We start from the raw sequence: 12,308 nt of genomic DNA, 5'->3' as shown, positions 1-12,308 counted from the left end.
AAAATGAAAAACAGAAAAAAGAGAAAGGAAAAAAAAAATTCAGCAAAGGAAGAACTCATCACCAAGGCTCCACTTCTTAAAACTGTCATTTGCAGAAACTTAGCTAAAGTTGCATCATGAATGTAACATGCTTATTCCTAGCACACACACAGCCAAGTGCAAGCCTAAATGGTAATGAAAAAACAGCCATCTAGTAAAAAGAGGTATTTTCTTACCAACAGCATAAGGAACTTGATTCCAGCTAAAGTGGAAGTCATAAGCTGACGGCTGGATCAGTGGACAACCTCCATTGAAAGGATATACCTTTCTGTATTGGCAAACATCTGTAACAAAAAAGTGTCCATCACCTTACACTGCAAGTGACAAACGCCAACTTTATAGGCAGGTATCGCAGAAGTGCGGGGCATTATCTACATAAATGTCTGATTACGTGTAAGTCCCTCTATTTCCAAACCGATAAGGGAAACGTGCTTCCTCTGTGAACAGAGCGTTTGAAAGATGAAAATAAAAGACCTACATTTTAATAAGTTGTCATATTTCACAAAGTATTACTCTGTTTCAACAGTTATCAGTTCCTGACCTTGAGGTTCCTTCCTATAGAGGAATAGCCAAGAAAACTTCAGAAAGCAGCGTCAGCAGAACTCTGCTCTCTGTCAGTAAGAACTGCCCTTCGAGCAGCCACATGCTAGCACAGTTTATGTCCTTTAAAGACCGTTATACGCACGGGACATCACAGATATCAACGAAAAAAAATTATATCTGCAGATCGATGTATTACCATTTTCGGTCTTCCCTAAATACTTACAGTTGTAACACAACAGTAGACCAGCTTCACCATCTTCATATACATCGATAGCCGCAACAAAATTAACCTGCAATGATAATGGGAAAAGGTAATGAGGATACTGAGGTTGTTACAACGAGGTTTTGACTAACAAGCAATACAATCAGTTGGGGGAGTGCATAACTACAGATAAAATGAAAAAAAGAGAGCGAAAAAAAGAAAGAGAAGTAATTTTTTCAAATGCAGTCTCTTTTGCGATTAATTTTCATGACGCTTTCAGGATGGAAATCAATTTCTTTAGTATTCAGTTCTGTACAGTACTAAGTATTTAATACCAGACACAGAGTATAGAGCAATAAAAACGTACGTCACTTATTTGGCAATAAAAATTTTGGGAAACGGTGTGATTTCAGGACAGCTGTGAATCAACATGATATGCTAACAACAACAATTCTTTTCAAGAAGTGAAATCCAAAAAGCTCCATTGCACATGACGACTAGCAGAAAGATCAGACGCACCAACTACTGGTTCAAAACCACTAACACTCACAGAGGTCAACAGGGAATAGGCTGAATTTAGGAACTGAGAACCACTGCTGGATAAACTACAGCATTTTTTACATAGCAAAGGCTACATAAATTCTCATCTTTCAGCTCTGTATTTGCCTTTTACAGTTAGATTAACAAAACCCAAACCAGACACGAAAAGTAGGGTATCTGTTCTGTGTCCAGTTCTGGGCTTCCCGGTTCAAGGCGGCCAGGGAACTGCTGGAGAGGGGACGGCAAAGGGCCACCAAGATGCTGAGGGGACGGGAACACCTCTCTTATGGAGAAAGGCCGAGGGACTTGGGTCTCTTCAGCCTGGAAAAAAGATGACTGAGGGGGGACCTTATCAACACTTATAAATACTGAAAGGGGGGGTGTCAGGAGGATGGGGACAGGCTCTTCTCAGTGGTGCCCAGCGACAGGACAAGGGGTAACGGGCACAAACTTGATCATAGGAAGTTCCACCTAAACATGAGGAGGGACTTCTTTGTTGTGAGGGTGGCAGAGCCCTGGCACAGGCTGCCCAGAGAGGTGGTGGAGTCTCCGTCTCTGGAGACATTCAAAACATTCTTGTGTTCCTGTGCCACCTGCTCTGGGTGACCCTGCTCTGGCAGGGGGTTGGACTAGATGATCTCCAGAGGTCTCTGCCAACCCCTACCATTCTGTGATTCTGTAAAATGAGATTGTATTAGTGAAATACATAAGATTACATTAGACAAATGCTTCACAGACCACAACATTTACTACTTGGGCAGGGAGAGGGCTTGAAGACCAATTCCATGAACAGTGGTTCTTTGACTTTCCTTTGTACGATAAGCTAGATATTCACCTCTTGAATTAAGATCGCTGTATAGGTCAAGAACTGTTAGAAAGACTTGGAAGTTTATGTATCTATACCAAATGCATTTTGACCCATCCCCTGTAGTGACAGAAAGCCATTTCTGCTCTGTTACCCATGGAAATAATTTGGTGTCCCATTTCAACATCACAAAAATCACTGGCTCAGCTCATATTGATTGTTTGCCTTGTTCGTGTTCTCAAAGGAAGTAACGATTCCTGGGGAGAAGAGGAACAGGGGGTGGTGGTGCTGGTATACTTCTCCATCCCCATTCTTTACTTATAGTTCCTCCTCATCCAGATTAAGACAGATTTCCATCTTACACTGTATCTCCCACGCTAGAAGAACCTCTTCACCATCAGAGCTGAATAAAAACACAGATGATTTAAAAAGAAAATAACCTACCGTCAAGATCCACCAAATGAAAAGAGTAGTCCCTTCTCTCATTATGAGGAAGAGTGTCAGTTAAAAACAACAAAAAAAGATTAACCGTGCAAAATTTTCCATTTTTTTGTCTAAAGCTGTATGTCCACATCCATACTTAGAAACAATTAAAATTATCTAATTTTCAGAGATGCTGAAGATTATTATCTTCCCAGCAGCTGGAAATACTGGAGCTCTTTTCTGAAAATCAGGACGTTTGCTTAAATCCCAACCCTATAGCCTAGTTAGAAAGATTCCATTAATTTATTAGTGGACTGGGCAGCAGTTTCTTAAATAGAACTAAAAGCTACGTGTAAATATTTTAGCCTTAGTACATGCAAATAGGCAAATCTGAATGAGATACTGGTGGCCAACAACCAAAGTTGTTTTGCTGCAATCTGTTAAACAATAAAACACTGAGACCACCAAAAAAAAAATCACCAAAAGACTAAGAAAGAAGAGCAATAATTTACGCCGACAGCAACACTCCAGAGCCTGAAACACAGGCTCTTTCATAACGTGTCATATCTTGTAACTACTTCTTTTGGGAGCAATTACTATCACCTATCCCAAAAGGAACAAGTATCTTGAGTGCCCTAAAGCAGAGGTTAGGTTATAGAAGTGACAGACATGAGGATCTCCACAAATTACGCTCCCAGCAGGTCAGCACAGGATGCACTGAGAGTGCAAGAAATGACGTTCAGCGTCATTCTGCAAGGAAATAGTTTCAATGATGAAAACTCACCTTGTTTGTTTCAACATGATGCAATCTATAGGACTCCCCAGTACTCTCATTAACTAAATCAAACTGATGCCGATACGCCACACAGATCATATTGTCACTCTCTTCAGTAGGTCCATCCACCAGCGTCATAACCACTGGAGGGTCCGAAAGGCATATTTCCTATAATGTAAATAATAGAATTATTCTCTTTTTCAAGTTCGTGCTGCGGCTGCTGCAAGTACTCCATGAATTTAGAGAGACGTGCTCTAAGCACAGAAACATGATAAAGAAGAAACAGAAACTTAGTTCAAAAAATCTGAAAGATTTCTTTGGCATACACATGATAGAACCCCAACATACGGCTTCTCGCTTTTGTCTGGAGGTTCAGGAAGACAGAAATGCATGGTCTTTGTCTTTCCCACCTCCCCCTCACGGCACGCTGCCCAGTCTGGTAAGGTAATCAGTGATTAGATTACACATACCCGGATGTACTGGAACTCCTCTACTGGAGATTCAGATGACGATAGCACAGAGCTGCTGGTTAAACTGTTGCATGGGTTGTATTTCTTTGTGACGAGAAGTAGTTTGTTCCGAATAGCCACAACAATCCTCAGTTCACTGCCGTGGTGAGTATTAATGGCATACAAATGGCAGCCTGAGGAAATAATGCTCTAAATTTTAAGCGTTTAGGGTAGGGTCTACTTTTTTTGTTCTGTATTTATACGATGATCAGTACAACGGGGCTCTGATGCATGATTTAGCAACACAAAATTACAAACCTCCCAACAGGATAACGTTAATTTCTAAAGAAAGACAAAAGGCTATGACTCTCTTGAAATCTATTTTTCCCCTTTCCCCTTCTGCAAGTAAAGACTATACACATGGGGTTTCACCATTCTGCAGGTTTCAGGTTTCCAAAGCAGCTTGCTTCTGAAAACCAGAAAATGTTTTTGTCTACTAAAATAATCAGCAACACCTAAACTAATCTAAGCACTACTATTTAATGGAGATTTGCCTGTGTTCCTCCACCTTAAAATGCCCTTTATTTCACTCTCACATCCCTGCATAATTCTTCTCGCGTCCCTCAATCCTGAAAGCAACATTACCTATTTTTCTCTAGAGCTTTTCGTCAGCGGTGGTTGCCTACTAACATGGTATTTACAAAGTTCTAAAACATCATGCTGCACTACACCCGACTTATTTTCACATACAAGCTTAACGAAGTTTGAATTGACTGTCCAGAGAAAAAAACAAAGGTGAACACCTACAACTACCTCAAGGAAGTTAATAAGCCCCTGGCAACTACAGGCATCATACCACACTGGATGTTTTTAACACAGGATAATAAAATCACCTTTTGTTCTCTCCAGTTTATTTTCTCTGCAGTCGTATTTGCTCCTTATCATTTGCTTTGTTTCTATATCTTTTTGGACAGCACTGAGTCTGAAGACAAGGATACGAGAATCTTTCCCTGAAGGGGGAGGAAAGCCAGGAAACAAGAAGTTAAAAAAAAAGACGGTGGTAGTTTGACATTAATACTTCCAAAGAGAAGCAGCACCTAACAAACAGAGCAAAAACACGCAAAGCATACTGCTTCTCTGGGGGTGAGCCGCAGCACGACTGCTTGTGAGCCCTCTAGGGTTTACAATTCTAGTAACCATCCCCTCCAGTTCAGCAACCGAGTTTCCCATCATCAGGTGGTGCTGCAGCAAAGAACGATACAAGAACTTCAAAACAGTGAAATATATGCTATTTCACAGATACACGAAATTTTGCAAGACAGTGAAAATACAATAGATATAAACTACAGGGCAAGAGTAAAAGGGTTAACTTTAAAAGCTGGAAGCATCCAGCTGAGCAGCTGACAACGGGATCCTTAACAGACTTTGAAACCCTTTGGGATGCAGACTGGTTTTGCTTATTAGTTCTTCAAAGGTAGGCAAGTTAGGTTCAAGGAACGTTCCATGCAAAAATAATACAGTACGTTTCCCACAAAGACAGATATGAGCAGAAGCTACAACCCCTAAATTTAAAAGAAATAAATAAATGATGCACTACTACTTGCAGTTGGGAAATAAGCAACTTAAGAGCAGTTTCTTATCTAAGAAGCCAAGTATCTTAAAATGCAAGCAAGGCAAGATTTTCTGACAAAGGTGGACTCTTTTACTAGACTAGCTGGTACGGCTGGAAAAATGAAGCATGCTTTCTTGCTATATAGTTGGTGTGGATCCCACCATAAAGGCAAAAGCAAAATCATAGGTCCTGCCTTCGATGTTGAGAGAACAGCAGCATGAACCAGGACATCTGGCTCCTGGCATGACCTCCTTTTCCAATAGCAAGTGTAAGAGAAGAGAAGATGCAATGCTCCCTTACGTCTGCCACAACTTGAAACGTTGAGGAATCCGACTCAGAAAGCAAAATCTTACTGTCAACACTGACTAAAGGAAAACAAAATATACGCAATCCTTCTCTTTTCAATAATGTGTTCGCACAAGAATCTGTGCTTCCGTGAATGAGTTCCTGGAAGAAAAATGGCAAGCAATATTCACACCCTTTTGTAGGGAAGGATAAAAAACATGAGCTAAGTCAAATGTTCAAGAACAGTGTTACTGCTCTCATCAATTCAGTCGCTCTTTGGACTTACTCCTGCCTCTGGTGTTTAGTTGGTTATTCCAAACATAACAACCTGAAGAATCCGGCATCAGAATCTGGCAAATTCCTCAAACAAGCAAAGATTGTAAACATAGTTTTTCTGTGGTGGGGACAAATCTTACTAGTCAGCCATACATCAAGGCATAGAAAATTCATGTCTTATGTCTGTAACGTCAAACAAGTTGCCAAAAGAGAACTATGCTGTAGATTTACAGCGAGTCAACTAGACCATGCTTTAAGTCCTGGTAATACGAGGCTGCTCTTTCCTAAAGCCTTTCTCCTTTTGAAGAGTAAGGCTGCCTATAAGGGGTTTCCCACTCTACCCGAGAACCTCCTCGACTTCTCTGAAACCATCCTTGCCCGTGGCACTTGACCAGCTAACATCTTCCATGCTAGATGCAATCACTTTGGGCCTGGCTAGTGACGATCATCTGATAGTGACATGGCAAAATACGAGCTAGAGCTGCAAAAGCAACTGAACGGGCCTCTGTAGCAGCCTGCAATCCAAAATTTTCTCAGTAAACAAGAATGACTTTTGATAGCATTCCACAGGACTAAGGAAATCAACACAAAAATATATAGGAGGCTCTGATTTCACTTCAGAAAAGGCATAAGGCAGAGTCAGTATCAGAAATACGACACTCGGGGATCATTGTATCATCAGAGTTTTCTGTTAACACAGTACTAACCCTGTCATCAACCTTTGTAGTAACTACTTATGACTGCTTATAATTATGCGGTATCTGCTCAGAAAGTCTCACAGCTTGTTGCCAGCTCTTGGAAAGTGCAAATTATAATCCCACGCCCAAAACTGGATGGCTGTGGTTGCTGCCTAGCAACTGATGGATCGTTTTTGTCAATCTAAAATCCCTAATAAGATCGTGGCGTCTTTATTTAGGAAAGGAATCAGGAGTGGCTCTCAAATTCATGAAACATTTTAATGCTATGAAATGAGAAATGTAATTAAGGACTTGCCTGTTCACCCACTGTTTTATAATTACTGCACAATTCTCGGTGCTGCATGGGAGTGTTTTCAAACACCATCACATACATAAAAACCTATACATGACCAAACACCTTAAAATGTTCTTCCGTTTCTACCAACTTTGATTTTAAGATGAAGCAGCTATTGACACAACCTAGAGTAAGGCCATCTTTCCTGATCTAGAATTAGCCGTAATTCTTATGACTACCAACACTTGCACTGAGACTGGAGATGGTTTTTAGTGCAGCCATTCAAGACTGAAAAAAGTTTATTCTAAATTTATTACCGTTTTCTCCTAGATTCTGCCTCTGTCTAAGCAGTTGCTCCTCCCATGATAACTGTACTGTTCAGTCTTTGTACTCGAGCTACTATTTCAGCTAGATATTTTATAAACATTCTTGGTGAGGCAGACAATTCCCAAATGCTACAACTGTGTACGCATAGCAAAACTCAAGAACTTTTTCTGGCCAATCTGAATATCTACATTCTTCAAATCAAGAAATGGTTGTAAACAGACAGACACTGGTGGGAGCATGTATTACCACCTAAATTAAGCGCTGTTATTTTGGGGGATTATGCCAAACTTCAGAAGACCTTTTATGCTTCCATCAAACATGCCATATTTACCGCCGTGAAGATGCCATGTGTCTGCTGCAAAGAATAACACATATGATAACTTCTTTCCCAGGCAGGCATTTCACTATGAAGGCAGAACAATGACCACTGCCTTCACTGGAATTGGTTTGATATGCTTTTAAAAAGGAATTTAGGTTTAAATCCCCATAGGCCACGAGATGTGCACCTCACAGGTTGACACTAAGCCTGCCTTTCAGCAGACATAAATCTTCACCTTTCCTTGTGGTTCAAAATAGCTCTGGTTCTGTGACTGGTGTGTCCTCTAGGATGCACCACTCCTCTTTCACAACACTAGTTCTTTTGCAGATGTTTCAAACAACCCCACTGTAGCATTAGATTTATCTGTGGCTGCCTATAAAAGTGACCATCATCTGAGCGGTTTTAGTTTTTCTTAGCCTCCTACAGACTTGATTCTTCCAAGCTCTTCCTCATACCCCCTCGCCCTCGTGTTCTAGGTATTTCATAAAATGAAACTGGAACGAAAAATACGTGTTTGGAGGACAAAACAGACCCATTTTCATGCCTTGCCTCCCATTACTAGGACAAATTTAACCAGCAGATGTCCCAAACAACCCTGCTGCAGTGTTAGACATAACTACGACTGCATGAGAACATAGGCCATTGCTACCAAAGCAATTTGTGCCGCCATCACTGATAGCTGCTGCATTGGTGCCTTCTTCAACATCTTCTCTTGGAATGTTGACCTGAATAAGCTCTTGCTGATAGTGAAGCTTAAAAAGTTAACCTTGTAGTATAAAACATTTTATCCTAAAAACCCACAGAGTCTTTGAACCCAGTTTACGAGCTCAGTATGAGCATGCTTTTGCTCATCTAACTCATTCGTTTTCTCAGTTTTGCTGCTGAGGTGTAATCTGAAAGTAGAAGGCAACTATGATTATTCTTCCATCCCAGGTCTTAATTTCAATATGCTATGCAAATACAAAATAGGAGGCCAGAATTCTGTCAAGTGTGAAAGAACTTTCTCCTAAATGCTTCGAAAAGCATCCATATCAAGAGTTAAAAACCTTTACAATTTTTTTCATGAGTAAAGTTTGAAGTTTCATGAATTGATGCCAGTAATACCTTGTTCTGTTATCTCAAAATGCCTGTTTACATCTCCCTCTTCAGGTTTAACTGAACAGTACAATGTTTTGACAATTAAAAGTAATAATCTTGTCTAGAAGCTTCATAAACTAAGCTTTTCAGGTCTTCAGAAACGTCAGCCACCCTCCAGGTGTCTCGAGAGAGAACTGCAAATGGCTCTCAGGTAGTTTGAGCCAGTTCTGCAAGGTCCCAGGGTGAACTTCATCAGGTACCGCCAAACTGCGCAACTCCCAGTGACAGAAAAGGAACCACGTATTACCCTTGTACCCTTGTAACTTCAGCCAATACTGAGAAAACAGAAATAATGTGGTAAAAAACAATAAAACAATCATACTGGTAATTCTTTTTTTCTGTTACGCATAAAGATTCTGTTCTTGCTTTGTACATGTTCACTTTGTGAAATTCAATCACAGACTATTGGGTAAAAAGTACCTCATTGAAAAAGTGCACGTTTTATGAACATTAATGTTCCAAATGAGGCAAAAAAGGAAACACTGTCAGTCCAAACAACCAGAATGCAGTGACAGTTAACAGAATAAATACCAATGAAACACATTTGGTAAAACAGTGACAGCATAATTTCCCCACATTTTTCACAACTGAATAAACATGTAAGTCAGTCAAGGAGATTTCGAAAGAGTGTTGAGTTCCTGCAGTGGCTGAAGAAAGACCATATGATCAATTTCAGGCTTGCCTTGAAGGAAACATGAATGAGCATTCAGGGATTTTCCTCCACCAGCCTTTTATAAAATAACAGCTGTTGCTGCATGTGCTATCTATGTCTTACTTGCACCTAATATACTTGCCACTGATCGACGTGATTACCTGGTAAGACATACTGCCCAGCGCCAGCCACATTCACATGAGAATCAAAGAACAGGGACCTCTCCTACCTTTGTCTGTCCGGGCAATCAAAAGATCCAGAGCTTCCAACACATGCATCTGCTTTATTTGGAGAGTTTTATCAAATACTTGCACTGATGGTTGACCGTCTAAAAAAAGAAACACACACAACTATTCAAATTCCTGCTAAAATTTGCTAGTCATTGGTTTTGATCTATTTCTTTCCTGAAATAAGCACCTCGGTTTTTTCTCATGAAAACGAAAAAAACTGCATAAAGCTGCTACGCATACCACAGCATCATGGCCAATTCCTCCGCACGGGAGAGTTTTATCATTGCCACGGATCAGATTATGCAACCGAAGCCTAAAAGGGACCTTCCTTTGGCAAGTTTTAGAATTTTCACCAAGAATAACTTAATTCCCTTAGTCCTGCTGGCCTTATGTGGCACACAGAAGATAAGGGTCAAATTAGCAATATCATTGAGGAAGCAGGCTTTCATTGTCATGTAAGCCTTTGGCGTCATGCTCGCTATCATCAAGGGCTAAGAAATCCAGACAAGCCATTTAAACACTCCTTGAGCTTGGATGTGACTTCCTAAGTCTTTTCAGATGGTCAAGAAAACAGTATCTGAAATAACAAAATATTCAGAAATCTGCATTAACATTGGCTCCCCAACACGGCTTGATTCTGGTGCAGAGACAATTTTTGCAACTACGTTACATAAATGTAATAAATTCACTTGAATCGGTAAACATCCCTGTAGATGAAGACCTACAAACACCTGGACAGAACTTATGCACATACATTTTCAAGAAAATGGTCAGATACATAAAAATTGACACAAAAACACTGGATCATTTACTAACCATCTATTAACAAGATGCCAGCATCTGTAGAAACCAGCAAGGACTGGCCCCAAGAATCTGCACAGACAATCTCATGAGGAAAATTACTGCAGAAAGATTGAGATTCCCAAGGCTATGAAGTAACATAAGGGATACATATTAAGTACACTAAGAAATACAGATCATACAGACACAGAATGTGATGGACAATGGCAAGTAATAACATGTAAATGCTTTTGGGATGCATTTCCAAACAGTATATTTTTTGAATTTGAAATATCAAAATTTAGTTAATTTTCTTGTAGAGGAAATACTCTCCGTATTAATTGGGCTTAGAGATAATAAGCGTAAGACACATTCCTGAAGCACTAGAATTAAAACGCATGCAGCTGATACTCAGTGCAACCCTGGAAATACTCAATATGTATTTTATTTAAAAAAAACAAACTACAGACTTAAAACGTATGTACCACCATGCATATGCAATTTGCTTACATTTTATGGCTCAGTTTGTGATGTTTAGTCACCAGCACATGATACAGCAAAAACCGCCTTTCTGCCAAATTGCTCTTTCATCGTGTGTTCCCTGCAGCTACCTCCCAGAGTCTGCCCCTCCTCCCCCAATTTAAACATTAGCTGAAGTCTCTGAAATTCTAGAAGCACTTCTGAAGCTTCTGTATACAAGATGCATGCCGAAGAGTGTGGTTTGCACCTTTGACTGCCCAATGCCCTTGAACAAAATCTGGTACTACAGGAAATAAACACGCAACTGAATTTTATTTTACACTTGATGCAGAAGTTAAAATAAAAGATAACTGCATATGGACAATGGCATTTTCATCAAATATGCTCAGCTATAAAAACATCCACACTTGCTTTAACTTGAGAAGTGCTTCTGCCTCCAGGCTCATCCTTTATTAATTCAATATTGGCTGCAGAATCACTTTGACACTACACATTTCATCTTTGCTGCTACAGCACCTGATTACAAAAGTAAATAAACAGTATGCAGACCTGATATGCAATGCCATACTCGATAAAGTTTTATTTTTTCATAACTCTCCTCAGACAGACAGGTTCACTCACCTCCTTTTTACAAAAGCTTGTGGTTGCCAAGTTAGCTGTGGCATCCCCTTTCACAGTGGTTTTCAATTTCAATGCCTAATACAAACAGACGTTTTATTTAAATTGAGTTTTTGTCAGCAACAGCCAAGCTAAAGACTATAAAGAAAGGACAATTTAGGACTACAAAATAACTCCAGTTTGGAATTCCTGTCACATTTTAAGTAATTAGGAAAAAAGCAGAATTCTGTATACCCTGAACAAAACACATGCCAAGGACACACGATCACAGTATCACTAATTCTTCAACTAGAAGTAAGTAGAAGTGAGCTGGTTCCGAAAGGGCTAAGTACTCTAGATAAACACTGTATAAACATAGTTTGAGTGAGATACAGCGTGTATCTATTTAAGGTATCCTATATACCTTCATTGCTAACCTTTACAGCAGCGTTCCTATAAAGCGATAACACGTGCATTCTTTAAGGCAAAGTTTAGAAACTACCTAAACCAATTTTACTGCCCTAAAGCTTGCCTACCATCATGCACGGTCTCTGTGAAATGGCAGTAATGAGCTGCACGGCCCATCTGCTCATTTGCATTAAGCATGGCTGTCAGCTTACAGACACGCACAAAATACTTCATTGCCTTAACATCGTAATTTCATCCCACTAGTCAGCAGAGATCACCTTGACAGTAAATAAGATTTAAACATACTGCTGAGCCGCTCATCAGCGAGTTTTATTTACCATCTAAAAACCCAACTGACTATAACTAAGGGACAGAGACATTCACAGAGTTTGGCAAGAATGATTACAAGCTACTTGTAAGGCATGTTTTGAAATGTGCTCAAACCGACAGTTTGTCA

The 12,308-nt window shown here is 40.0% G+C and overlaps 1 protein-coding gene across 14 annotated transcripts in view; it reads right to left on the bottom strand.

Annotated features, from left to right (window-relative positions):
• Positions 1–12,308, bottom strand: part of GARNL3 (GTPase activating Rap/RanGAP domain like 3) — a 53,549-nt gene that overhangs the window by 3,823 nt on the left and 37,418 nt on the right. For all 14 annotated transcript variants that reach the window (XR_012590005.1, XM_074608406.1, XM_074608410.1 and 11 more), the window contains 8 exons: positions 11,468–11,542; positions 10,403–10,514; positions 9,586–9,684; positions 4,670–4,786; positions 3,798–3,970; positions 3,337–3,495; positions 806–872; positions 216–323 (listed from right to left, as the gene is read on the bottom strand). Coding sequence is in view for 13 of the 14 variants with exons in the window: in XM_074608406.1 (XP_074464507.1) it covers positions 216–323; positions 806–872; positions 3,337–3,495; positions 3,798–3,970; positions 4,670–4,786; positions 9,586–9,684; positions 10,403–10,514; positions 11,468–11,542 (910 nt within the window). In the remaining variant the exon portion in view is untranslated. The remainder of the gene's footprint in view (positions 1–215; positions 324–805; positions 873–3,336; positions 3,496–3,797; positions 3,971–4,669; positions 4,787–9,585; positions 9,685–10,402; positions 10,515–11,467; positions 11,543–12,308) is intronic.

The sequence above is a fragment of the Larus michahellis genome, chromosome 15, assembly GCF_964199755.1.
Source record: "Larus michahellis chromosome 15, bLarMic1.1, whole genome shotgun sequence".
NCBI classification, from domain to species: Eukaryota; Metazoa; Chordata; class Aves; order Charadriiformes; family Laridae; genus Larus; species Larus michahellis.
This window is presented reverse-complemented; position numbering and strand designations above follow the sequence as displayed.